Here is a 26953-nt window from a genome sequence, read left to right as displayed (position 1 = left end):
CGAACCGTTGCTCCTCAGAGATTAATATCCAGGGTCCTCCTTGCAAAGGTGCTTAGGACTCTTAAATCCATCCATATTAGTCGCCTTGATAAACTCCTTCGTCTTCTCCAAATCACCACCACAAATAGGACCACACCAACAAGGCCGACTATCATGACCATAAGGCTGAAGAATATACTCACCAAGATCATAATTCTGACCAATAGTAGAGCTCACATCACAAACCGGAACAGTAAAGATACCCTCCCAAGCCGCACCCTTCGAACCAGGATTCGCCCACGCATTAGAAATCGCATCCTGCGCGCGTGAAGCAAGAGTATCGGAACTATAGTCGTACCCAGCAACATTATACGCATCAAGCGAGGAGTTGATTATATCCTCAATGCTAACGCCGCTGTACTCATTCTGGCCCAACGAGTCAGAACCAGGAGGAGGGTTAACCCATCCCCACTGGTGTGAGGTAGTTGAGATCACATCATTCTCTTGCCAGTAGTATAAGTACCATGCTTTACCATCACGACAAACAACAGCTTCCTGGGGCCCAGAACCAATTCCATCATTATCACCACAAGAGCCACCACCCATGATGAAAACCTTTTGTTGGCGGTATAACTGATTGATAGAAGTTCCGATGAGCATGTTGGTCATTGAATCTGTGACTGCATTCTTATCCACGCCTTGATACTCGAGAAAAGCGCCACCGGAAAGGTAACTGCGGATATCGGCATTATTATATTCTGAACCACCCATCAGCTGGTTATTAGCTGTTGTGAATGACTTCAGAGAATCAACAACGACAGTTCCGAGAATTCCACCCAGATCAGCAGATTTCTGGAAAGTATCATCCTGGCTTGAAATAGTCAGCATATAACTCAATCAATGTGAAGTTTTGATAACATTAGAAAACGTGAAAGTTTCCCTAACGTGGTAGAAAAGGAAGTGATCCCAAAAAAAAACATACTGTTGTCCAAGAACATTACTAGCAGCACCATTTGCACCACTCATGAGAGCCGACCCAGCACCAGCAACAGCACCAGTAATCGGACCAGCAAGACCAGCAAACGAAGCACCGATTCCAACTATAGTAGTAAGACCCGTAAGAACCTCTTTCAACGCAGTAACACTCTTATCATCTTTATCCGTATAGAACGTCGTAGCCCAAGAATCCTTCGAAAGAGCCGCACCAAGAGCAGCAGTCGTAAAGGACTCCGAAACACCCTTGAAATAAGTATGTAGACGATTAATCGACTCAAGAACATAATAAGTAGATCTAATATCAGAGCCACGATCATTTAAAACTCGATTATCGCAAAGATTCAAATCACAGTCTGAATTCGATCCGTCATCTCGACAACTCCAATCCGGATTTCCCATGGCCCATTGTCCAAATGCACCTGCGAATCCTGCGGAATTATCCTTTATCAGATCGGTATGGTTATTCCACCAGTTATCGAGCCAGGTGCCGGTTTTGTAAGAGTCCCAGTCTTCGGTATGTTGGCCGTAGTATTTGGAGACTTGACCACAGCGCTTGTATATACCACGCGGGGAGAGAGGGTTGGTGATTTCGAGATGGGAATTTGCCGGGACCGCCTGCGCTGCAGGCAGGAGTACTAGAGCTGTGATAACGAAAGTGGGAAGCATATTGAAGTGGAAGTTGCTTGCTCTAAATAGAAAAAGAGTGAATAGGAGGGTAAAAATAACTTTGAAAGAGACCCGTTGGAGCGATAACTCCTGAATTGAGTGATCACAAGAGGATCATTCTCGATATCGGGGGGGGATATCCTGCTATTTATCCTCAAATCATGGAATCTCATTTAACCCCCCTGGGAGAAATTGATAGTGACATTGACAATTGACTCGAAAGGAATATGCCCATCAGCAATCTAGCACCGGGTTAACAAGGTGAAAACAGCACATTGACACGTTGAAATGGGTTAAATTGTACTCCACTACATGTTTCACCCCCATAAATAACAGGTTCTAACGACTCGGCAGTCGTCAAGCAGAGCAGATCTGATGCTGAAATGGTGATGATCGACAGGACAAGTTCTTGCTAGTAAGCGCCACTCTTACTGAATCCAGGTACAGCTACAGCGTGATACTTCGCGCAAGCTCATTTCGTAAATGTAAGATTTATTATACTGGGGGCTATGAGTAGTACATTTTCCTCAAGAGGGTTGAAGGATTGGCGGGGCCGAAGTCTATCAAAATGGGGGCTGAAGAATTTCCTATTTGGGAAACTGGTCTATACACTTTTCTGTTGTTTCAAGCGGACTTTAGTTTCCTGCATTTATCCAGAAGGTGAAGAGTAGTATACTAATCATATTAATGATGTCTTCGGTGTTGGTTATACTACGCGTCTCAGTAAGATGATATTCCTCCCTGGCTGTGTTCTTACGATCAACTGTCAAGACCTGTCCTACTAAATGACCAGTGTCTACCATTCAGAGACTATCTAAACCATCCAATTTCCAATTTCGAAAAATAGATTAATTAAAGAAAGTAGGCTAGGCCGAACACAAATCACAAATAGTCATCAGTCATCAATCGTCCGCAAATATCCAACACCAATATTCCAGAGAAAAAGGAAGGGAGAGAATCATAGAGAACACGCTCTTCTATGCATCACATCATATCACATCCACCGTCACACACAAATTCACACATCCTCAATAACAACAACCTGTTCAACAATCCAATCCACCAAAAATTGACACTCTAATTTCCACCTTCCATCAACCCACACATCCCCCAACCAATAACTCCACGGTTTTTTCGGTCCCAAATCCCAAATCTGACTCGATGATCCCCGAATCGTACTCCCATTGCCTTCCGCACCCGCAGATAAATCCTGATTAACATTGCGAAGACTCATAGCAGAAACAGCAGAGGTGGAAACACCGTTATTGTCTTCAGTAGATCCAGATCCAGATTTCCCCTGACGAAGTAACCAGTCACGTTCGGCTTTTTCTCCCGCACGTCGAGCAACGGCTTCTTCATCCTCAGCTTGGTATAGATCACATTTAGTACACTCCGTACATCGAGAACCAGGATTAATACGAAAATGTTCGCAAAAATGCTTGTACCCTTCCGGTTCCTCGAATTCGTCTTCGTCGAAGTTTCCGGCTGCGAAGTCATCGGCGTCGTGCTCTGCGGGCCCGTCGACCGCGCCTGCGCGGGGCCGTCCTTGTTGGGCGGCAGAATGAACGGGAGGACCGAGGGCTTTGCGACATAGGTAGCACATTGAATACCCACATACGCAGGTGAGTTTGTTGCAGCCGGATGATTTCACAAAAGAAAGGCTGCATCGCGGACACGTCCTTTTTACGGCGGCAGTGCGTGCAGCTTCGACTGTGGCGCGGAGGTCGAGTAAAAGTGGTTCGTGACAGACATGAGGATCTTGCCACGACTTTTGGCAGACCATGCAGCTAGTTCGCTGGCAGGATGGATTGGCACAAGTAAATCTTTTAGGTCGAATCTTAAGGCAGAGGTGGCGGATAGCGTTGTTGAAAATAGACTTAGCGGAGGGCGGGTCCAAGAGAAGAAGAATTAGTAGGAAAGGAATGAGTAGAGGAATAATATCAAGAATGAAAAGGGTCATTAGAATGCTCGAAATCACTCCCCCATCACGGCGAAAGCGCCATCCGATTCCGCGTGCAGAAGGGTGATACACCGGATCTGCTTCGGCGTATGAACAGAAAGGGCATCGAATCAGCTTCAACTGCGATTTCAGCAGTGTCTCTGAAGCTACTCGATCTTCAAACTTGCGGTACGTCTCTGCGCCAGCTGTATCCAGTAGCACAGCTTGGCGCACGATTTGCGGGTGTAGACATCCATCACAGGCACCAACAGATAATGGAGCAATGCATTTCAAGGTTGAATGACGCAAGTCAACTGATTTGCCCCATCCTTGTCCAAAAAGCGCTTCAGATATCGTTCGCTGGATGCAGTGATAGCAAATTATATGGGCGTTGATTGAACATGTCGCGACCTGTTCGAAGGTCACATCCGCGAAGCAGCATTCACATTCGTATAACGCGTCAGCCGCCTGTGCTTCCTTTTCATTCAAATTAGAAGCGAGTCTGAAATCGCTCGATTCCTGTTCTTCCCGTCTCTGTAGAAGTACAGGTGCCACAAATAACTCATGTAACTCCTCATCGAGCTCAACACTTCCAGTCTCCTTCAGCCGAGGCACCGATTCTCCATCCGGACACCGCTGCCACGATAGAAGCGGATGCTCATCTTTATCTTTCTTGCGTTTGAATGATGGAAAAATGTTATTGAAAGTTGCTCTCCAAGTTCGCCGAGCGAGATCCCGTAGCGTTGGGCGTGCCCGCATATAACTAAAATTGACCTCGGCAAGCACTGCATCAATGGTACTTTTATTAAGACCACTGAATTCCCTCGCCAGCGCAGCCCGCACAGCAAATCTATATTCTTCGGATCGAAAACGTTCTTCGGGAGGGACGAGTGTCTCCGTTACAGCGCCGTGATGTGCAAGTGTAGCCCGGTCATGTTTATAACCTTCCCCATCTTCTCGATCCCCTTGATCTTGTGCCTGTCCTTCTGGAATATTCCAGCGGCCTGCAACCCATTCTTTCTTGTGACGAAGTAGTTGCTCTACGCAGACCTGTAACCTGCTCTGACCATCAAACCGGACCAGCAGCTCGCGAAAGACCTCGATCCTTACATCGGGAAATACCCGCGCAAGATGTTCAAGGGCATCATTCAATTCCTCCTGCTCTTTTTTCTGCTCCTCCACTTCCTCGGAAGATATCTGGACCGAGCGAGATCGTGACGTGCTTCCGAACGGGTTATTCCTCAAGGCTTCGAGAGTGATGGAGTGATAGCTTGGCGAAGAGCCGGAGGAGGCGGAGGCACGGGGTAGAGGAGATTTCCAGATACTGCGGCTAGATGACGAAGAACTAGAAGAACCGGCTGTCGAGACACGTCGTCGATTTTGAGGCTGAGGTTGAGTCGTGGACGTGTTAGGATTGGCGTTTTCGGCGGGGCGCGGGGGGGTCGGTGGATCTGGAAGATCTGGAGAAGCTGGGTACGGACAGCGATAGCACCATGGTGTTTGAAAAGGAGATGGTGCCTGCTACATGGTCGGGGAAGTGAGATTGGGGAAAGATGGATTTGTACTTGGGGGAGTTGGAAGAATGCAGAATGAAGGGCGAGTTTGGCATCAAAGTGGGTTACATAAGACGGTGTTGCCTTACGGTCTTGCAGTGCATATAAATATAAAAGTAGGAGTATAGGTATCACAAATGATCAATTTAGTATATTTATTTATCAAAACTAGATGCTTGAATGGATAAAGACATGAAATGTGAATTATTCAGTACTACTCTACAATATGCATAATACTATATTCAGTCATGTCGTAGAGCATCCCTTGCGCGGAGTATGCATCGGCCATGCATTAATCAAGATAACATCTCTTCGACTTAAATCAGGTTTACAAGGAACATCTGATTATTTCACCATAATTATTGACAAGTAGAAGGTTTCTAAATCAATGATAATCAATCTCATTGGTGGGAATAAATAAGAAACAATCAAACTAAGTTTATATACACAAAACGGAAGAAGCAAGCATTCCAACTGGTCTCATCCAGCTCACATGCTAATATCAAAACGCTTCATATCAAAAAGATCTTTGGATAATTTTACAGCTTGGCCTTGGCACCCTCAAGGAGTTCGGCACCAGCACCGGTGATAGCAGGCTTACCAGTCTCAACAACAGTAGCCTGGAAAAGCACGGTGTTACCCTCCTTCCACATCTCAGTCTTGAGAGTCTGGCCAGGGAGCACGACACCGGCGAATCGGACCTTCAGGTTCTTGTAGGCACCATACTTGGCGAAGACCTGCTTGGCCGCAACACCGAGCGAGCACAGACCGTGCAGAATGGGGATCTTGAATCCGCCAACCTTGCTGAACTCCGGATCGATGTGGAGAGGGTTACGGTCGCCGTTCAGACGGTACAAAGCGGCCTGGTCCTCGGAAGTCTTCTCCTCGACGACGGCGTCGGGAGCGCGCTGGGGAGCCTTGTAGGCTGCAACGGCACCCTTGGGACGGGCGGCGGTGGGCTTGGGAGAGCCACCGAAACCACCGCTACCGCGGATGAAGACGGTGGACTCGTTGTAGAACAGATCCTCGCCGGTCTTAGCATCCTTGGTGGTGTAGCCAGCCACGACCAGGGCGGCGTTGCCCTTATCGACGACATCGATGAGCTTGGGGTAGGTCAGGGTGTTGGCGGTGGTGGGGATGGGGAACTTGCGGACTTCCATGTACTGCTCACCGTGAAGCAGCATCATAGGAGAGAAGTTCTTCACGATGTCATCCATGTTCCATGGGGTCTGAGTATTGAACCAAGGAATCACACCGTACGAAGGCAGAGCTTGGAAGTACTCGTTGTTCTCGTACACCAGAGGCAGATCAGTGCGCTTGGCACCAAGACTCAGGTTGTACAGGATAACATCACGGTCAGTGTAGTCGAAGGAGGTACCCTCGGTGGTAAGAGACTTGGCCTTTTCGATGTTGGCAAGGATCTCATTCTCGCCGCTGCCACCGGCACGGTTGGACATGTTCGCCATGATCTTCTCGGCACCAGCGGAGCCATCCTCCGGGTGGTCAGCACGGCCATCATCGAAGTTAGTGATCTGAGGCCACTTGGCAAGCACCTCCTCGGGGGTGAGCTTGACGTCCACGGGGAAACCGTGGCCGCCAGAGCGTTGCCAGCGAGTACGGCCGAACCAACCACTGCCGCACTCAAAGAGACCCTTAGTAGAGGGCTCAGGGGCAGCGTCGGAGCTCAGCAGAACAACCAGAGGAGCAACGTAGTCGGGCTTGAATGCCTGGACCATCTCCTCGGGCATGATAGTACGGGTCATGTTGGTGCCAGCGTTAGGGGCGATCGTGTTGACCTTGATGTTATACTTGGCACCCTCCATAGCGAGAGTGCGCGAGAAACCGAGGATACCCAGCTTAGCAGCGGCGTAGTTGGCCTGGCCGAAGTTACCATAGATACCGCTGGTACTAGCAGTGTTGACAACACGGCCATACTTCTGCTTAAGGAAGTAAGGCCAGGCGGCCTTGGTCACCTTGTAGGTACCACGCAGGTGAACGTTGATAACGGAGTTCCACAGGTTGTCATCCATGTTGGTGAAAGCCTTGTCGCGCAGGATACCGGCGTTGTTAACCAGAATATCGATGCGGCCAAAAGCATCAATGGCAGACTTGACTACGGCATCACCGTCCTCGCAGTTGGCCTTGTTACCAACAGCCTTACCACCGGCCTTCTTGATCTCCTCGACAACGGGGTCGGGGTTAACCAGATCGTTCACAACAACGGAAGCACCATACTTAGCAAACAGCAAGCAGTACGCGCGACCCAGACCAGCACCACCACCAGTAACGAGAGCAACACGGCCCTTGAAGTCGGGCTCCTGAGCCTTAGGAGCAGAGGGCATCTTCAGGCCATCCTCCAGATATGCCATAAAGTCGGCGGGGCCAGTGGGATACTCAGGCTTGGAGAAGTCGTTGACATCGTCCCACTTCGCGGCCAAAGCGCCGGGGGTGAGCGAGTCATCAGTCTTAAGTAGAGCACCCTTGGAACGCTCCCAGCGGAGCTTAGCGACGTGGCCACCACCAACCTCGTAGATACCACCAGTCTCGGTGGTGTTGGAGGAGTGAACCAGACGAGCGACCAGAGGAACAACCCAGTCAGGCTTAAGGTTCTCCAGAACATCGGGGGGCATGACAGTAGCAGTCATGCGGCTAGCAGCGATGGGAGCGATAACGTTGGCAATAATGTTATACTTGGCGCCCTCCTTGGCCAGCGTCTCAGTGAAACCGACCTGACCCAACTTGGCGGCGGAGTAGTTGGCCTGACCGAAGCTACCGAAGAGACCGGCAGCCGAGGCAGTGTTAATAACGCGACCAAACTTTTGCTTGCGGAAGTGAGGCCATGCGGCGCGGGCGCACTATTCAAAAGAAACAAGTTAGCTTTTTTTGTTTTCCTTTTTTTCTATGTGGGATAGCAGACCGTGGTGTAAACATACCTTGTATGCGCCGTAGGTGTGGACGCGGTTGATGAGATCCCAGTCCTCATCCTTCATATTCTTGAAACTGATGTCACGGAGAATACCGGCATTGTTAAGCAGAATATCAATACGACCGAAGTTCTTGACAGCAGTCTCAATGATACCCTCGCCATTCTCTACACTGTCGTAGTTGGCAACTGCCTTACCGCCAGCGGCACGGATCTCCTCAACGACGACATCGGCAGCCTAGAAATGAGCAATTAGTCGGATGTCACGGTTATAGGTAAATACAGACTAAACAAAGCCTGAAGTTATCACGCACCTTTGATGACTTGCCATCACCCTTGTGAGAGCCACCGAGGTCGTTGACCACGACATTAGCACCCCTTGAGGCGAAGAAGAGGGCATATGCCTTCCCCAAACCACCTCCGGCACCAGTGACAACGACCGTCTGATTATCAAAACGTAATTCGGACATGATTCTCTATAATGACAAGTCCGACTTCAAACAGATGTCCAGGAAAAGTCGAGCTTGAAAAAGAGAGAGAGAGAGAGAGAAGAAGAAGATGGGGAAGAGGGGAGTTTAAGGACGAGCTCGGTAGAAGCGCCAGCTCGAATGAGCCTCGGCTCTTTTTTGCTGTAAAAAATGGGGGAGGAAACGTTACGGTACGCGGCCACTTCACATGCCGATATGCCGGGAGGTATAACCAGTGATGATTATCACTGTAACTTGGTAATCGAATGGTAATTAGAAGTATTTATGCTGATTATATGCTTCTTGATGTTAGAATACATTGTGAAATGTCCATTTACTCTCTAAAACACTACATTTCGAGCTATTCAGACTCTTTTTTGACTGTTTCATGCCGTACCGAGTCCCGCTGACTCAGACATGTGACAGTCAACGTCATCGCCATGTGCTCCTGCGAAGTATACAAAATGATCTTTAAATATTTATGATATTGTTCATTCATTTATATTATATAGAGAACAACTAAAACTACTCTCATCGCTATTTTTCGTGGTTCAATGTTCCAGTCACATACTGTAAATTCACCCCCCATACTAGACTAGACTACCCCGCCCCCAGATTCTCCGTTCGGTCAACTTGCCGGGCAACGTAGCCGATAGGACATCCACCAGAGTCAACCACCTAAACATTACGGAGTACTAGTATCCCAACCTACACAATGCCGGAGATAATAGATGACAAGTCTCAACACTGTATTCCCTTCCTGCTGGAACGACTACAGGCCCACGCACAACGACATCGGAATGAAGGCGCCGAAACCCCACCATTCTTCCTAGGTCTCAATGGTGTACAAGGGGCCGGCAAGACAGTCCTGGTACGATTGAAAGACTACCTCCCACAGACCTCGGGACGGCTAGTCGGTCCCTTTAAACTACCCGGGCACACTTCTTCTCGGTGGACGTAGCCTTATGCACCGTTACAACAACAATGCAGACGGGACGCAAATACATAACAGCAAACTAACATATCCACATCTAGGTGTCAACCTTACAAAACACCCTTCGCGCCGAACCCTACTCGCTCTTCGTCGTAACGTGGTCGCTGGACGATATCTATCTAACTCACGCAGATCAATTAGCACTTGCTCAGAAATACCCAGATAACCCTCTCCTTCAACACCGAGGCCAACCATCAACTCACGACCTCGTGCTAGGTGAAAAGGTCTTTGCCTCTCTTGCTGCGGAGAAACCAACCGCCATCCCGCAGTATGACAAATCCGCTTTTGCAGGACAAGGTGATCGGGTCCCCGAGTCACAATGGGAAGTCGTGAATTCGGAAGGACAACAGAAAATCAAAGTTGTTATTTTTGAGGGGTGGTGTGTTGGATTTCGTCCGCGAGATGACAATACACTACGCGCGTTGTGGGAGGATGCTGTGAGACGAAAGGAGAGTGGTGATTATTCTGGACGATTGGGTTATGTTAAGTTTGAAGATATTCAGACTGTGAATGACTCGTTGAAGGGATATAATGCTCTGACTGAGTGAGTGATTCGTTGGGTTACTGATTAGATGGATTGCTTGAGCTGACTTTTGCAGTAAACTTGACGCATTGATTCATATGTATGTTCCTTGTCTTTCCTATTGAAGGTTATTGGAGGACATCGTACTAATTGCCATACTCCCAGTGATGCCCAAAATCTTCGCTTCGTCTATGAATGGCGTCAGGAACAGGAACGTACTCTACGCGCCGCAAAGGGTACTGGAATGACTGAAGAGCAGGTTACCAACTTTGTGGATGGCTGTTCGTATCTTCTTTGCAAGAATTTTCATTTCATATTCGACGGGCTGACTTTGGCTATAGATTATCCCTCGTACGAGGTATTTACCGACACGCTTCGCGAGGGCGTTTTTAAGCCTGCGCAGGGTTCAGCTGAGTCTGAGTCTGAATGGAAGAATCGACAACTTCGGCTTGTTGTGGATCGGAATAGAAGAGTCCAGGAGGTCATCAAGGTATGATCTACATGGTGGAAGCCATATATGTTATAGACTGTAGGTGGTAAATTGATTTTTGGAGATTGGGCCTTGAGCGTCAATCAACAGTAGTAGTTATCAGCGGAATAAATTCTGTTGCTTAGTACACAGTACTAGAATATATTAAGTTGAGTCAATGCGCAGAGTCATATGCCATCTCCTAATTGAGCTTATTCCAGTTATGGCTCTGAGACTGCTAGTACGCTTTAGTTCATCGGATTTGCAACTCTTAAGAAATGATGCAGGCCAACAACTAGTTTATGTCGTCGGAGTGGCTCTGCTTGATTTCCACGGGTCGCAGCAATTCCAATTTTCTCTGGCTGGGTGGAGTAAGGTTGTTTGGAGTCTCGCTCATCCGATCCGCAAATGCATATATGTATTGAAGGCAAGCGACTCCAGGGGTGCATCTGATCTTGCTTGGTTGAATAGCGACAATTCGACTGGCTGTATAAGCCAATGCTTCAATATTGTACCTTATATCGTGCCTCAGTGTCGGTCAAGGCGGTCGCTCTGTGAACAATCTCTTCATCCACTGTCATCCAGTAGATTCTGCGGCGACCAGTACTCCTTCTCTGGCCCTTGAGCATCCACCCAAACAAGACCATCAGCCACAAGATCATCAATCACAGTCTGAGCACGAGCTTTCTCCCATGTAAGATTAAGCCTCAACATCGAAACACTGACAAATCCGAGAATCTGGATAGCTTCAAGAACTGTGGCTTGGTCTGTATTCAATTCCTTCGGAATAGATCGAATATATTGTTTGGATCCGACACGGACAATGGAGAACCCAGATGCTAAAGGCTCAAGAGATCGGACAGCACGGAGAATATCATCCCTAAGAAAGAATAGCGTCAGCAATGAACAACACCCCATGTGAGAACAAGGTACATGTCGATCATACTCTGAAACTTCCAGTCCACTTCCAATCGCTTTCCCCTTACCAACCCGCCTCTGACACTCTTTAACACCAATCAATCCTCCATTTTCAGCCCGAGTCTCTCGACAAAGCTCCACCACTCGCACCGCAACCTCGAAATAAAAGTCATTCATATCCCCGCCCATAATCTGGGTCCAGAAACTCCCCCCCTTCGAGACCGCGGCGGCCATTCTTTCCTTTAACATTACTGGCAGCTAGAGGGTCCACACCTATCGTGTTACACATGCGCGCGAACTCAGCGCGGAATGTCGGGTTTGACTTGATTGTAGAGCTATGTTCTAGAGCGAATGTATGGAGTAGCGATTGGAAGACCGAGAGTTGGGTTTGGAGAGAGGCTAGATGTGTGGATCGAAGATTGGCGCCATGGGTCGCATAGGATTGAGTTGCTTGTGTTCTATTCGCAAAGGCGCCGAGACCGACTCCGCGACGAGACATGTTGAAGTTGTTGAAGAAAGTAGCAACGAGAAGTACACTCCCACGGAGTGTCCATCTCTGGGGAACTCGTGCTTGCCCTGCGGGGATGAGGTCATCTGATAGTAAAAATGCCCTAATCACACGTGACGCTAGCGATAAGGGCATAATCCATTTATGGTTAGCGCCTGTGAGTTTCCACGCTAAACCGCATTAGGCTAGGCTACCCACAAGCGAATTCTCACTTTTCTTCACCTGCGAAGTGAGAACATTTTCTTTCGACAACCTCGCCGACAGCCAACTCGCGACGACCTTCACAATGGCCCCCGTCACCACGTATGATATCCTTCCCTACTGACTGATGCAATCCATCGAGATTGTGAGGTTTCAGGTATAGTCGTCCTTTTCTCGCTGGAGATGCTACGGTCGTTGTTTCGACAATGACTGCTGGGCACCAGCTCGATCCTTCCTGCGTCCTCTTCCTGCTCGATCAATCCTTGAATATGCCTGTGCGTCTACAAGATACGACTTTCAGGAGAGGACTGCGGAGTCTTGAGGTTGAAAGCTATGATGGCCTTCTCTTCCAAAATCATTGTTGTTCAGCGATCGCAATTCTATACACACTTGATGCGGTAACAGCAGTCATTGTGCATGGAGCGAATAGCGTCAACACATATTTCCTGAACATTTTGTTTGGGGTGTTGTCGGATGAAGGCGGACATGGAAAAGAAATTGTGGGGTGGTTGAAATTTTCTGCGAAAGTTGTAGCTGGAATATGCACAATTAGTAGTGGAATCTCAGCCACATTCAACCCATCAATGCCATAGCCCTCACCGATTAAAGACATTTCGTCGAGTTATGTTTTATCCTTTTGCCTTCAGTTCGAGAATGTGGCGCTATATGCTGCAGTTCTTACACTCGGCGAATTGTCTCAAGTCATCTGTACTTGTGCGGACAGACTATACTAACCTCCCACAGCTCCGTCCCCACCCAGGACCATGTCCTCGTCCCTGAGACTCTCCTGAAGAAGCGCAAGAGCCAGGAGGCTGCCCGCGCTGAGCGTCGTGCTGAGGCCGAGCAGAAGAAGAAGGTCGGTCTTTCTCCCTGCATATTCCCTTGCCGTTCTTGCACCTTTCCAAACTTCCAACTATCTGATGACAACACCAACCACGCGACTAGACCACTGGTCAATGCTGTCGCTTCGTTAACCATCTTTCGGGGCTGATCCTGTTGATGACACTATACATGTTTTATCACAAATGCTTATCTCTGGAACCACTTTACTGACTCGGTATCCTACAGGCCAACAAGGAGAAGCGTGGCGTTATCTTCAAGCGCGCTGAGTCCTACGTCAAGGAGTACCGCGATGCGGAGCGTGAGAAGATCCGCCTGGCCCGCGCTGCCCGCCAGGAGGGTAACTTCTACGTTGAGGATGAGCCCAAGCTGGTCTTCGTTGTCCGTATCAAGGGGTATGTCTTATCATTACATCTCTTGTCTCTATTTGTGCATCACTAACACGCCCATAGTATCAACAAGATCGCTCCCAAGCCCCGCAAGATCCTCCAGCTGCTCCGTCTGCTGCAGATCAACAGCGGTACCTTCATCCGCCTGACCAAGGCTACCCAGGAGATGCTGACCATTGTCAACCCCTACATTGCCTACGGTTACCCCAACCTGAAGTCCGTCCGTGAGCTTCTGTACAAGCGCGGTTACGGTAAGGTTGATAAGCAGCGTGTTCCCCTCACCGACAACCAGATCATCGAGGAGCACCTCGGCAAGTACGGCATTGTCTGTATGGAGGATCTGATCCACGAGATCTACACCGTTGGCCCCAACTTCAAGCAGGCCAACAACTTCCTGTGGCCCTTCAAGCTGTCCAACCCCAACGGTGGTTTCCGTGCTCGCAAGTTCAAGCACTACATCGAGGGTGGTGACACTGGTAACCGTGAGGAGAACATCAACGGTCTCATCCGCCAGATGAACTAGATTATCTCTCTTCGGTAATCGGGGGATATGTGATGTCGAGATGAGTATTTCTAGTTTGAATAGATCTTGTCTCGTCGTTGCTTTTCAAAACAAAAATTCTTTTTTTCATGATATTATGGGTTGTTTAAGCACACCGGCTGTGCTTTGGTCAATTAGCGATACGGTCTGGTTTGGATAATTTAATGCTTCAGACAACCCGAATTCATTCCTTGTAGATATTGTACAGTGTAGACGTAATCATTTTCAAGTTCCCTTAGAGAAATCTCAAAATTGTCCACATCCATACATCCCATGGGTTATGGATCCCATCGTACATTTGAGTCTTGAAAATTCTTCAGATGAAGTTGATCTGGTCTTAGTCCATTACCCCGTCCATCCACCCGCAATCTCTTCTACTTTACGTCTTTGATATAAACCTTCACAGACACATCATTGAAGTTCCCTTCCAGCTTGAGTCACTCAATCTTGGCAGGGCTGCCAGTGATATTATTACCTTGGCTTGTCCCAAGTTTACCACCAATATTACAGTTTCAAAAATGGGACCCCGCGGATGTCAATATCGAAGCGGAAGAATCGAATTCAATCGACGTCTCGTAAGCATAGGATGTCCTTTATTTCGATCAAAGGTTATATTAGGTCTCTAGATAGCATAATGTTATATTCATCCATGAACAAATATGGATCTTTGTTACCTTAGCACGATTAGATATACCAGATTTAAACTGAGCTAAAGATATACATTTGGCTTCAGAATCTTCACCCGTGGCGATGGATATATATCTGGTGGGCACAAAGTGGGCATCAAAAGAAATAATAGGATTTTCTTCCGAATGATTCCTAGAATTGCGATCTCGAATTTTAGAGAGATCGAACCAGCACAATGTGTCATACATGAAGGAGTATCAATCGGGATTGATACTCCTGACGATTCGATTTTATTGAAAAGCGGTAGTTGTGCGATTGGCTTGTCTTGGAATGGCAGTGGTATTGTATTCAACGACTGGAAGAACCAAGACACAATGACACTGTAAATCTCATACAGGATATTGATACTATCAATATCGGGTATTGATATGGGTAGATTTAGGGCAGACACACTCCCAGGTGGGAGTGTGTCCGGCCGGGTATTAGGTAGGTATTGAGTAGTAACTACACACTATGCAGCAAACTAGACACGTTAAGAATTACAATGAAAACTTTCAACCATTTATTCATTTCATTTTGAATCATGACCAGACAATACACTGTCCAGAAAACGGCAGACCAAAAAAAGCGAACCATAAAAAACAAAGAATCAGGGACAGTCTAAGACGAGACGAATCCAGGCGATGATGGGGGAGGAGGAAAAAGAACATGTCATTATATCAGACACATAAAAAAAAAGGAAAACCATTGATAAAAAAAAATGATGAAACCGTAAACCGATAAACAGAGAGAAAGGTTCACCTTTTAATTTAAGCCTTGATAGCACCACCCAATGCACCACCACCGAATTGTTGTCCACCAGGTCTTCTACCCTGTTGACCACCTGGCAAACGAGGTCCAGCACCACCACGACCACCACGACCACCACCACGACCACCACGGGCACCGGGACCTTGTTCACGTTGGAAAGCATTTGCCATACCCTGAGTACGTTGTTCAAGAGTCTTCTCATTAGATTCAAGGAGACCCATAGATTTATCAGCAAGAGTAACAATCTGGCTCTGAAGACGCGAGAGTTCAACACCCTTTCGGAAAACAATAGCATCATTAACCTGATCTAATGCAGCACCGAGTTCCTCGTGAGAAATCATGCGGCTAATAATAGCAGTGATTTTCTTAGAGGAGAGTTCGAACATATCGGCCAAAGAGGTAATAGACAGACTGTCGTAAAAGGGGGCGTAAGTGAAAAGGTAAGTGCGTAAGCCCTCCTCTTGTGTTTGAGCAGAGAGCATCTCCTTGATTTTCTCGGGGTTGGGCATCAGATCCCAGATTTTGATGGATGCAAGCATTGAAGCAGCCTTCTTCCAGTCACCGGCGGCAAGGAACTTAGCGGACATGATCACGCCGTCACGGGTGTTCTCTGGAGGACCGGTGAAGACTTGACGCTCGTTGTAGTCGAGCATACGGCGGAAAGTCTTGGAAATCATGCGGCGGCGGATCTCGGGGGCGGAAGAGGTCTGAGCCATGAGGGGAACCTCGAGGAACATGCTGGAGGTGAGGTAAATGCATTCCAGAAGCTCCAGGTTAATGTGCATGTGGAAGGGCAACTGGCGTTGACGCTCCAGACGCTCTTGTTCCGGTGAAACAGTGGAGTAACGCTGCATGATGATACCCTGGGCAAGCAATTCCTTTTGACGACCGCTACCGCAGATATCACCGAGGGTGTTCTGGGCCTCGTAGATGAGACCGGCGCGGAAAGCGCACAGGCCAATTTGAACGAGGGTACGGTTGAAGAGGATCTGGGTGCTGACGTCGAAGTTGGAGATGTTCTCGGACAGATGGGACATCAGCATCAGGTCACGAGAGCGGTAGTATTGGTCGTGCAGGGCAAGGAAGTAGATTTGGCAAAGCATGGAGCGGGCACGGATAATGCCGTCGCTGTACTGGAACAAGTAGTTGCAAAGGGTTTGGATGAGGGTGTTGACGTCGCCAGCCTGGGCGCGGGGAGTGACGGCAGAGTTGAGCTTCTCGGGGAGAGACTTCCAAGCAGCATCCTCGAGGATGGAAACGACCTGGGAAGGCTTGAAGTAGACGTGTTCCAAGCGACGAATGATCACACGGTTGACGCTATCTTGTCGCGTGTCGTTCTTCTCACCGGCGTTGAGAGCCTCAGTGTACAGTTGAGTGCGGACAATGTTGTTATACAACTGTTGCTCATCACTCAGACGCTCGATGTACTCAGCAGTGTGGGGGTCGATCTGCTGCAGGGAGCGGGTAAGCTCGTCATCCAGACGCTCAATGTAGGAGACAATGCTGCCAGGAACGTGGAAAATCTCGCCCTCAGCAACCTGGGGTTGCTTCTCATCATCCTCCCACTCATCAGCACCCTCAGTAACAACGAAGTTGGGGTGCTTCTCCAGAACAGACAGAAGAACGCCAAACTCGTTGTCAGCCGCCTTCCATTGCTCGGGGCTCATGTAGTTGGAGGAGGCGGAGGTCAGATCGAAACGGGTGGAGATGAGGGTCAAGTAGACACGGATACGCTGGTAAGGGGTTGTAGCAACCTCCAGAAGCTTCTCCATAGTGCGGATCTGCTCCATACGGTCGGTGTTCTTCTTTCCGCGGGACTCGACAATAGTGCGCAGGTGCTTCAGGATACTCTCGGGGGTATACTGCAGGGTCTTTCCACCACGGCCAACAGTGGCAAAGCCATCATCGTCAGCACCAGCGGTAGCGGCCACAGCGGCGAAGTGCTCGATCTTCTGGGAGGCAGTGGGTTTGGGCTTGGGAGCAGGGGCGGGGGCCTTCTCGGCCTCAGCATCGTCGTTCATGTAGGTATCCTTAGCAGCACGGTACTTCTCGATCTGGGCGGCGTAGTCCTTGTTGTTCTTCTTGATACGCTGCTTGACGGCATTGAATCCCTTCTGGTTACTGGCGTTCATCTTCTTATTGGCGGACTTTTGCTTGGTGACGGTCTCATTGACGAAGTCCTCGAGGTCGGCGACGGCCTTAACATAGACCTTGGGGGTAGGACCGGACTGAGCGACCTTGACGATCTGGCGGTTCAGGCTGTCGAACTCTGTGATGTGTATTTTGGTCAGCGTTTCCCTTTCCCTGGTATATCCCATAATTCATCATTTCCAGATTCCCCCTTCTCTTGTGATAAAAAAAAAAAAACTCACCAGTAGAGATAACGGCCCAGTCGTTGATTTTTTGCGCATTTTCGATCAATCGGATAGTGTTTTCGAGACCCTCCAGACGCTTATCCTTAGCACTCTTGACCAGAGTAACTTTCTCCTCCTCCTCACTATCCTCACTGTCGGAAACATCCCTCAAGAAAGCGTTGGCACCACCCTTGGCACCATCGCCATCCTCAGAATCATCGGAATCACTACCGGACTCATCCTCCTCCTCGCTGGTCTCCTCCTCGGACTCCTCCTCGGAGTGCTCGTAGACATTCTCCTCCTCATCGGAGGAGCTGGACTCGCTGTCGCTACCACCACGGTAGAAGAATCGCGACGACATCGTGAATTGTTGGGGTTGCACGAGAACAAAGGCAGATCCTTCTCAAAGTTGGCTGGAGGTCGGCGGGTTGCGAGCCACACACGAAAATTAAGCGAGGGGCTGACTAAACCAAATTGGGTTAGATCGAGTCAACATCTTAAGTATACATTTACAGTATACATTTACATTCTACGATTATTATAGAAAAAAAAGGATACAAATAGAAAAAATTATCAGAATAAGTGATCAAGTGATGGACTGTTTGAAGAAAGAGCAATGTATATATGCACCTCAGAGGTATGTAAGTAACAAAATTCCAGTTTACGAACACAGACAAGTCACGGAATGAGATCGTTCTTCATACACCAGGCTATGCCGAAAGAGAAAAGAAAAAAAAAAAATAAGTAGAACGTGAACATGATCGTCGTCGAGCAAAGACTTGTCACATCATCACAGAAAAAGAAAAGAAAAAAAAAGGGAGAAAAACCAAGTGAACCATTTTGCAAGACGAGAGTACCTTAAACCATTCACACCCACAATACATAAACACAGCAGAAGACAACAGTAACATGATGCACTTGAAAAAAAACTGACCATACATTAGCAGGTCGAATGCGAATAAGAACCCTCATAAAAACAACATGACTGGCTTGATCAGCCGTGTCGTTTGGTGGTTCTTTTTATTTTCCATCTTCCCACCCATCCTCCTCATGGATTCCCCCAACCTGAAGGAAACGGGTTGAATTAGACCCGCAAGAGCATCTGCCAGCCCGACCATCGGGTACGGTGTAACTCATACCAAGTACGAGAGAGCGAAGCGATGTACATCGGCTGGCGGAGCGGGAGACTAGGGACGAGAGGACAGACGAATCGAGCAAGCATGTTCCAAGAATCAAGAGACAAAAGACAATATAAGAATCATTGGAACAGCCATCTCGAAGAGAGGACATACACACGCACCAGGCGTAAGTGAAAAGAGGCTCCCTCGATTGAGTCGAAGTAAGTCAATCGGGTAAAAGTGAGTTTCCGAGACATCACATAAGGCCTTCTCTCCGCTCATATTAGATTGCCTAAGATGTCTATCACATATTGGAATCGTTCTAGTGCCATTGATTCTGACCGACATATCCCTCGCTCAAGACACCATCTTCAAGGGTACGGATGAAATCGCGATTTCGCTGATTACCACCGCCTGCACGGCTGCCACGACGTCGTTGGTTGGCATTGTTGGGATCAACGTATCCATCTGGTGGAGGTGGATAGTATGCAGGACTCGGTTGTAGACGGATTGGGGCGTTGGGGTCCAAGTGACTAGCCACTCGCTGGATCGTAGGTGGAATTCCTCCACCTTGGGGATCCATCGTCGATGCACGTTGGCGACCGGCGCGGGTGGTAGCCTGTGCTTGAAGAGTCTGAGATGGCGCGTAGTGACCCTGAGGAACCTGATTGGGAACCATATTCATTTGATAGCCATACCCCGGGGGCTGGGTGGGATAAGGCGGGGGAGGTGCACCTTGCTGGTACATTCCGTTATACATGGCCGGGCTCTGTTGGTGCGACGGCGGATTGTGGTATTGGTTCATCTGCATGTTATACGCTGATTGGGCATGCGCTGCTTGGGCTGCCCTCTGTTTGCTAGCAGCCTCAGCCTGCTGCTGCTGCTGAACACCAGGGGCAACGGTCTTGTTGAGGGATGAGTATTTCAGATTCATGGGTGGCACAAAGGGACCGGTGAACTTCTGCTGGGTAATGAACGGGTGGAGTTTGGCTTGTTGAGGCGACCATCGCTCGAGAGGGTTGATGGCCAAAAGACCTCGCACAAAGTCAATAAATGCAATACGGTTATTGAGCTCTGTGTTCAAGTTAGCGATACGATGCTAAAGTGCTGTGCCATGGTTTTGTCTTACCTCGTTCAACCTCCGCCGGCTTCATATTCTTGCGCGGCATAGGGTAGCTCCGGATGATGTCCTCTAGGGTGGAAGCACTGAAGTACTTCTTGCTAGGCTGTTCCTTCGTATTGTGTTCTCGCGAGTATTGCTCCAGACTCTTGAGGCGGTAGGTTTTGCGTCCGTACTCGTCATGGGTCTTTTCGAAGAACTCTCCAGATTGCTTGCCCATTTCGAGCATCCAGGTCTGAGGAAGTCCCAGCATTTCAACGATCCGGGTGACCTGGTTATATTCGGATGAACCGGGGAATAGAGGCAGACCAAGGAAGAGCTCGACAACGATACATCCAAGCGACCACATATCGATTGCGGACGAGTATCTAGAGATATTAGCCAACGATCGACAGAGAATATACCAAGTCGAACTCACGGTAAACCGAGCAGCACCTCAGGTGAGCGATAGAATCGTGACTGGATATAGGTATAAACCGTTTGACGCTCATCACAAGCCGAGCCAAAGTCAATAACTTTGATGATGGGACTCTCGAGACTAGATCGGATTTGAACAAAGGTTAGCAAAGCTGAGACTCGCACAAACAGAAACGGAGATTGACTAACTTCTTCAGAAGGATATTTTCTGGTTTCAGATCGCAATGGATCAGATGAGCTTTATTTAAAAGACTCAACGCATTCAACAGCTGTTGGGCAAAGACGCGAACCAGGGTCGTGCTCAACCCGCGGAACTGATTCTGCTTGATGAGTTCGTAAAGGTTGACACTGAGCAACTCGAATGCCAAGCACAGATGTTGCCGGTGAATGAAAGTATCTTTGAGACGCAGAAGGTGATGGTCGTCGTTTTTGTCAAACCTCGTGTTGAGCTAGAGCAGAGAAAGATCATTAGGCCGGAATAGCCAGAGTGGGAAGGGGAGAAAAGGCCTACCAAGTCTAGTACGGAGACTTCCATCATACTCTGGTTGAAATAGGCTGTCTTGTTCTTGATGACTTTGACAGCGACAACTTCCTGAGTCTTCAGATTTTGACATTTCACCACTTGTCCAAAAGTTCCCTGACCTAGAACGTCCAGAATGAGGTAGCGGTTCCTGCGTATAACGGATTAGCTCCAAGAATAGCGTGACGAGAGTCATCCGAACGACATACTTGTGGCCGGCCTCTTCGCTGCCCAAAATATCATTGACATAGAGGATATAGTCACTATCCTCATTGTCATATCCATCGTTCTTCACTCCTTTGCTGGGTTTGGTCAACACGCGTCGAGGATTCCTTGAAGACTCGTAGTTGAAGTTCGGGTTACAGATACGGTATGTTGCGGGGAGGTGGGACGTCAAAGCTTGGAGGGGCTAGAGGAGGTGGGAAAGAGATTAGCAATGTGCAGCAATCTCCACTGATGGTGATCTTACGCTGATGAAGCCACCTTCCGGGTTGGCGCGACGATACGCGGGTTGCGTGTGTACTCGCGGCTGTAGTTCCTGTACCGACTTGATCTTCTGGAATTTAGGAACTGGACCGCGACCGGGAACCTGCGATGGCAATGAGCCAGATCGAGGTGATCGAGAGCCATGGGCAGCAAATCCGGGACTCATGTGGGAGGAGGCCGATGGTGGGTAGTATTGATCCAGGCTGGCATCGGTTGCCTGAAGCGGGGGAAGTCTGGGGGGCCGATTGGCTGTAGATTGGAAGAAATGAGATTAGTTTAGTGAGGCAGAGACACAGGCAGAGGTATGCAGGAGGAGACTCACATGGCGGCGACTGGTAACCTTGAGGCGGCGAGGCATAATCCGGGGCCGCTCGAGTCGGCGATCGTCGCGACTGTGGATGTCCGGTGGGCGAGAAAGCATAAGAGGGCTGGGATTTCCCGGGACTGGTAGGATATGAAGACATGCCAGTTGGAGAGGAGAGGGCATTCATAGGGGAGTATCTGCGAGCAGCGGAAGACTCCGATTCAGCCTGACCGAGGAATTGAGACGAGGGGCGGCTATGGTGGTTCGGTCGCGACGGATACTTGGCCCGATTGTATGGATCCGCATCCTCCATGGTAGTATCGGTGTCGGGGAGATAATCCCGAGTACGTGGCGTGGCAGTGGGGGATGAAGCCATCGAGACAGGCTTCGAATTGGGACCAGTCGAGGGGGCCTTGGAAGTGGTGGGAGTTTGAAAAGTCTCGTAGGTATATCCGACGGGCGGCTGTGATTGTGGTGGCTGGCCGTACTTTGAGCCTAACTGCGGTGGATGAGACGCCAACCCAGTGTTAAATTGCGCGGGGCGACCCATCAAGGGATCCTGGTATGGTTGCCACCCTGGATCCATCGTGAAATTTCACGATGAATGTTGAGATGGAGGGGGGAAAAGAGAAGGAGAGTATCCTAATCACGATAGTAGTTTGCAGTGTGCAGTGTGCGGCTTGCAGTGTGGCTGGGGGGGGGGGAGAATCACAGCGCAGGTCGTTGTCGTCACTCTGGGCGGTCCACCGTGTGCCGCGATCGGTGGTGGAGTGTGCACTTCAAACAGGAGGAGGAAGAGTACGAAGGGACACGGTATAAGGGCACTTCAAGAAGTGGGATGAGATGAAGCTGCGGGGAACCGACAGTCTTCCAGTGTGACCGTGAGAGACGCAGGGGAGTCAGCCAAACACTCGACTGACGTCGAGGTTTGGGCAAAAGGAGAGGAAGGGCTAATTGGACGGTATAGTGTGCATCATCTGGGGAGTTCAGTGATCCCTTGAATGTTAGAGTGATTATGGCAAAAGAACACTTTTGCAATGACCAAGAATCTATGGTAGATCGGTCGAGGAGGAGGGAGTGTGTAGAGTTGAAGTTGTCGAGACAGTCAGTGAGTCGAGTCAAGGGAGGGGGAAAGTGTGGGAAGTGGAGAGCGCCGATCAGCTGTAGTCTGTACAGTACAGAGTATGTACACTTAGGTTGACTCGTATTATGGAAGATATTTAGGATTGTATGATAATATAGAATAATATAGAGTAGCGGAAATAATTATATTAAATAAAGTATATAAATATAATAATTGAATCTATAAGAATGAACTGACTATCATGACTACTAGTTATAGAGATCTAGTGATACCCGAATGTCTACGCCTAACACTCTGGCATATACTAACTAGCATACCTCACTATGCTTATCCTAATATTCTACTGGCTATGATACTATCAGAGTGTATATCAAATTTGTATATTATCCTATTCCACTCCCTTGCATACGCTACGCTAGCAAACTGTCCATGGCATCATACACAAGATGTGGAAGACAACAATTCGCTGATACAGTCCACTATACTATGCATGTAGCGTAGAGTTGGGATCACAACTAACTCTATAGCATACACGATACTACGAAGTACATTCACCATATACCTCGTAGGAGATCAATTGTATGCCTCCAGCATACTTAACGAGACAGTAGTAACCAATACTTTTCTCATGAGAGTATACTAGAATGCGCTAGTCATGGATAGCCAACAGTAGATTCTTACAGTCCAAATTACTACACAAGGAGATAATAGTCAAACTGCACTTGTTGTACATGGGGGGGGGGGGGGCTATGTGGCACGAAATACTCATATATCATGCGCAAAGTCGCTTTCTCGGTTTCACTCAACTCAAATCTAGGACTCTCTATGAGTCGTTCTAACATGGATGGCCTTGGTCATTTTCTCTCACCCGAATGGATACACACCCTATTCAGATGACTATATACATTTGCTGCCACCATTCTCGGCCGTGATTCAGTTCGTCCAGACTTGCCCACCTGCATAAGCTTTATCCTTTTAAATTTCCCTCAGAAGCTCCAATTATAAATGGCTTTTTCTTGCGTAACTCACATATAACTCAAGTTGCTGCATAGTACGATGATGCGCCACCTATAATGAAGACTACCTGTACGGAATTGACGTAAATACGCCTGAGGCCGAGGCACCGATATAAAATTGACTTGCCTCAAATTTGTAAAATTCTTGACCTTTCGGGGCAGACGACTCTACTATGGTCGAGATATATTTTCAATTGCGACTATGCGACTAGTCCTTGGAAAAGAGACTAAGGTCACGAAGAAACCAGGAAATTTAACCTCGAAATATATACACAGGCTGAAGATAGGAGCAGTTAAGAGATGATCTGTGCTAGACAGCCGAGCAAATAAGCATAGTGGAAAATGGCTGTTTGACACTTCCTCCAGAAACCCACAACGTTGATGGGAGACTTCACTTCAAAATAATTGAAAGGCAAGGAGGCTTTAATTTCGGTTTGTGCCCGAAGAACCTTTTTCAATCCACAGTATTAGATACCTAGTACCAATACTGAGTCATAAATGAACTTATGCAAGTGGGCAAGTCTGGACGAAGTGAACCAGCATCACAGCCGACAATGGTTGCAGCAAATGTATATAGCCATCGAGGACCAGCATCTCCTGGATGGCTATGAGCGAATTACGTACTTGACGTTGATTTCGGACTTCTTGTATAGCTGATTTTCCATTCAAGTTGCCACTAAAACAGCGGTACAAGAGGTACTTATGGGGTGGGAAGCCGCGGAGGTCGGCTTTGTCTGTCTGCGCTGCTGAGTAGTTTTAGGTCGGGGGTGGGTGTTGTAGGTTAATTTGGATAAATCAACGATAGCTTTCGTTTGAATCAGCTAGTAAGATTTTTTTATGGTTGGATGGTGGGATTGTACCCGTAATTCCATCAAATCAGTGAGTCGGAAATATGTATGGACTGCTAACGGGTATGATCAATGATAAAAGAAATGGCATAGCGAGAATCTGTTGAAATGATCCAGGTTCTGCCTATGAATGGTCTCTTCCTGTACTTCTGTACTGGAAATTGTGGCTATTCTGGCGACTAGTCAGCCAGGCGATGAGACTATATTTCCAAGTTATATCTGCGTGACCACGGCAAGCTCATTTGCCTTTCGTGAGGTTACATTGTTATTTGAATATATTTTTATTGCTAAAGAATATTCCTACGGCTACACCACAGATAAGGAACTTTTCGGACTGATATATTTGGCGCGTATCAACTCACACATCTACGAAACTTGCTCTACAGACCCGAGCCCATGTCAAAATTAGAACAGCGACGGCACAACTGTGAGGTAGGAGACTGAAGATATATATTAGAATTGCAAAAAATCAGCTTACAGTGACCAGTTTGCACTGCGTAACAACGGCCTGTAATATTCTCAGTATTTTGGCCTGATACAAATAGATTTTGCGTTCCCTCGCAGTTACAGTCCTTGTCTTCATCGCCATGTTTTTTCAGGGTCGTTCTCGTCATCAAACTTCCGCTCAATGTGGACTCTCGCGCTTCTACTTGCAATTATGAATCAGCAATCAGCCCAAGGGTCTGAGTATAAATTTTTTGCGGATAAAATACTTACCTATTTGGCAGAGAAATAAGAGACTGGTCTCAACATTCGAAATGGCCTTAGTGATATAACACCGAAGGTTACTATAATGAAAGAAGTGAAAAACCTGAAACTCTCACAAGCCACCGAAAGGTCAAATCTTATACCTATTTTCCTCCAAGACCCAGTTGCTACAGAATAAAGATTTATATTATCTCAAATCCCACAAACACAAGGCAGTAATCTCTGTCACGTTGTTATGATATCCCATATATTGCATAAGGGAGAATTTGCAAACAGTGATGACAGTGATTACTGGCTTGTGTTGGTGGGATTTGAAATAATAGAAATTTTTCTTTTGTAGGAATCGGGCCTAAAGAGGAGACAAAACACAGGAACAGCTCTTTCATTGACTGTAGTTTATATCAGAAAGAGATTTGGAAAGAAGGAGACTTTATATTCGGAAGTGGACCGGTTTATAAACTCTCTATGCCAGTGATCGAGATGCGTAGCTATATAGTCGATAAGCAGGATATAGAAAAGGTATCTGCGCATTTGGAGAAAAAGTGTTGAAAGGGAAACTGATAAAAAATTATCATAATCAAGAATGCTGGTTGCAAGGAGATATACCAACATTCAGGCATTTATATCTGAACCAAACTAACACTGGAAGCCCATATCTTCGGCTATATAGCAGTTTCAGTGTCCGGTTGTTTGCTTCCGCCAATAGATGTCCAAATATATTTCACAAACACTTTATTTAGTCCCAATACCCCAAGCCACACAGAAATTCTTGTGGCCGGGTAAATATATCCGCCACTAAAAACCTAGTATGGCTCGAGAATATGGAAAACACCCAGGACCGAAAACTAAAACGTAAACATTCTGCCCTAGATACATCTTCCCCAGAGATCTGTTGAGGTTAATAATTTAACTTTGTCCCTTTTCATCTGGGCTTACGGCCCTAATCTATGGGCAATGGTTCAGTGAGCCTCAGTGCGGTCTGGAATCTTAACTATGGGCAGAATTTGGACCCACCACCCTCACTGCAACCATCCTCCCTGGCTGGGCAAAAATTTTCGCCAATTTGAGATTCATCCTTGAATTTGCCTTTATTTAAAATTTAAGGCAAACAGTCAACAGTTGAGGATTAAACAAATTCTAATTACCCTGTCTTGGTGACTTCACGTTGTTGGCGTGCAATCTAATACGTAGATCCATTTTTTTTGTACAGACCCACACTCTGAACATCCCCCCAAGATTTTGGGCGCTTCTACTAGAAGAGGGGGTTTATCGCGCATTAAGAGAGTAGGGTGGAAAGGGGGGGGGGGTGTCGGGTTTTTTGACCGATTTGACAATATCCATCCTCAAATCCCTAATCTATGGGCAGCGGTTCAGTGAGACTCAGTGAAGGGCGGTCTGGAATCTTCAACATGGGCAGAATTTGGATCCCCCTCACTGAAAGCATCTTTGCCAGGCTGACTGAAGGCAATTTTTGTTGTATGATCTGGCTAAAATTTTGATCAGTTTGGAAATTTCGTTTGGATTTTTTTAATTCAAACCTTAGAACTGTTACGCGGTGCAAAATGGTCGCTGTAAGCTGACTCTTGGGGTCTCGACATATACCTCAAATCCACTGTCTCGCAATCATACCGTTGC

The 26953-nt window shown here is 47.7% G+C and overlaps 8 protein-coding genes across 8 annotated transcripts; 2 read left to right on the top strand and 6 right to left on the bottom strand.

Moving 5' to 3' along the window:
• Positions 1 to 21: 21 nt before the first annotated feature.
• N7469_008924 (uncharacterized protein) lies at positions 22 to 1641 on the bottom strand (the record flags this gene model as incomplete). Its single annotated transcript, XM_056647842.1, has 2 exons — positions 22 to 850; positions 962 to 1641. 2 exons carry the CDS (start codon positions 1639 to 1641, stop codon positions 22 to 24), a joined length of 1509 nt encoding a protein of 502 aa, XP_056497607.1.
• A 1018-nt stretch (positions 1642 to 2659) lies between these two features.
• Positions 2660 to 5075, bottom strand: N7469_008923 (E3 ubiquitin-protein ligase; the record flags this gene model as incomplete). The annotated part of the gene is made up of 2 exons (XM_056647841.1): positions 2660 to 4966; positions 5058 to 5075. The coding sequence occupies 2 exons, from the start codon at positions 5073 to 5075 to the stop codon at positions 2660 to 2662; spliced, it is 2325 nt and encodes a 774-aa protein (XP_056497606.1).
• Positions 5076 to 5672: 597 nt separating this feature from the next.
• Positions 5673 to 8526, bottom strand: mfp (putative peroxisomal multifunctional beta-oxidation protein (MFP); the record flags this gene model as incomplete). The annotated part of the gene is made up of 3 exons (XM_056647840.1): positions 5673 to 7988; positions 8067 to 8294; positions 8371 to 8526. The coding sequence occupies 3 exons, from the start codon at positions 8524 to 8526 to the stop codon at positions 5673 to 5675; spliced, it is 2700 nt and encodes an 899-aa protein (XP_056497605.1).
• A 712-nt stretch (positions 8527 to 9238) lies between these two features.
• On the top strand, positions 9239 to 10791 carry N7469_008921 (TDA10 family protein; the record flags this gene model as incomplete). The annotated part of the gene is made up of 6 exons (XM_056647839.1): positions 9239 to 9394; positions 9559 to 10061; positions 10117 to 10140; positions 10206 to 10321; positions 10382 to 10530; positions 10762 to 10791. 6 exons carry the CDS (start codon positions 9239 to 9241, stop codon positions 10789 to 10791), a joined length of 978 nt encoding a protein of 325 aa, XP_056497604.1.
• A 285-nt stretch (positions 10792 to 11076) lies between these two features.
• N7469_008920 (ESCRT-II subunit protein SNF8) lies at positions 11077 to 11926 on the bottom strand (the record flags this gene model as incomplete). The annotated part of the gene is made up of 3 exons (XM_056647838.1): positions 11077 to 11389; positions 11456 to 11678; positions 11701 to 11926. 3 exons carry the CDS (start codon positions 11924 to 11926, stop codon positions 11077 to 11079), a joined length of 762 nt encoding a protein of 253 aa, XP_056497603.1.
• A 295-nt stretch (positions 11927 to 12221) lies between these two features.
• N7469_008919 (60S ribosomal protein uL30) lies at positions 12222 to 13888 on the top strand (the record flags this gene model as incomplete). Its single annotated transcript, XM_056647837.1, has 4 exons — positions 12222 to 12238; positions 12881 to 12992; positions 13205 to 13371; positions 13429 to 13888. 4 exons carry the CDS (start codon positions 12222 to 12224, stop codon positions 13886 to 13888), a joined length of 756 nt encoding a protein of 251 aa, XP_056497602.1.
• Positions 13889 to 15342: 1454 nt separating this feature from the next.
• nip1 (translation initiation factor eIF3 core subunit c) lies at positions 15343 to 18058 on the bottom strand (the record flags this gene model as incomplete). Its single annotated transcript, XM_056647836.1, has 2 exons — positions 15343 to 17612; positions 17716 to 18058. 2 exons carry the CDS (start codon positions 18056 to 18058, stop codon positions 15343 to 15345), a joined length of 2613 nt encoding a protein of 870 aa, XP_056497601.1.
• A 1079-nt stretch (positions 18059 to 19137) lies between these two features.
• On the bottom strand, positions 19138 to 22248 carry N7469_008917 (putative protein kinase Yak1; the record flags this gene model as incomplete). The annotated part of the gene is made up of 8 exons (XM_056647835.1): positions 19138 to 19889; positions 19945 to 20303; positions 20354 to 20473; positions 20542 to 20801; positions 20864 to 21023; positions 21082 to 21281; positions 21342 to 21607; positions 21681 to 22248. 8 exons carry the CDS (start codon positions 22246 to 22248, stop codon positions 19138 to 19140), a joined length of 2685 nt encoding a protein of 894 aa, XP_056497600.1.
• Between the last annotated feature and the right edge of the window lie 4705 nt (positions 22249 to 26953).

This window comes from Penicillium citrinum, assembly GCF_028827155.1.
Source record: "Penicillium citrinum strain IBT 23319 chromosome Unknown utg000008l:1.0-2707905.0:1.0-2709502.0, whole genome shotgun sequence".
Taxonomy (NCBI): Eukaryota; Fungi; Ascomycota; class Eurotiomycetes; order Eurotiales; family Aspergillaceae; genus Penicillium; species Penicillium citrinum.
The sequence above is the reverse complement of the archived record's forward strand: the minus strand, read 5'-3'. Positions and strand labels throughout refer to the sequence as shown.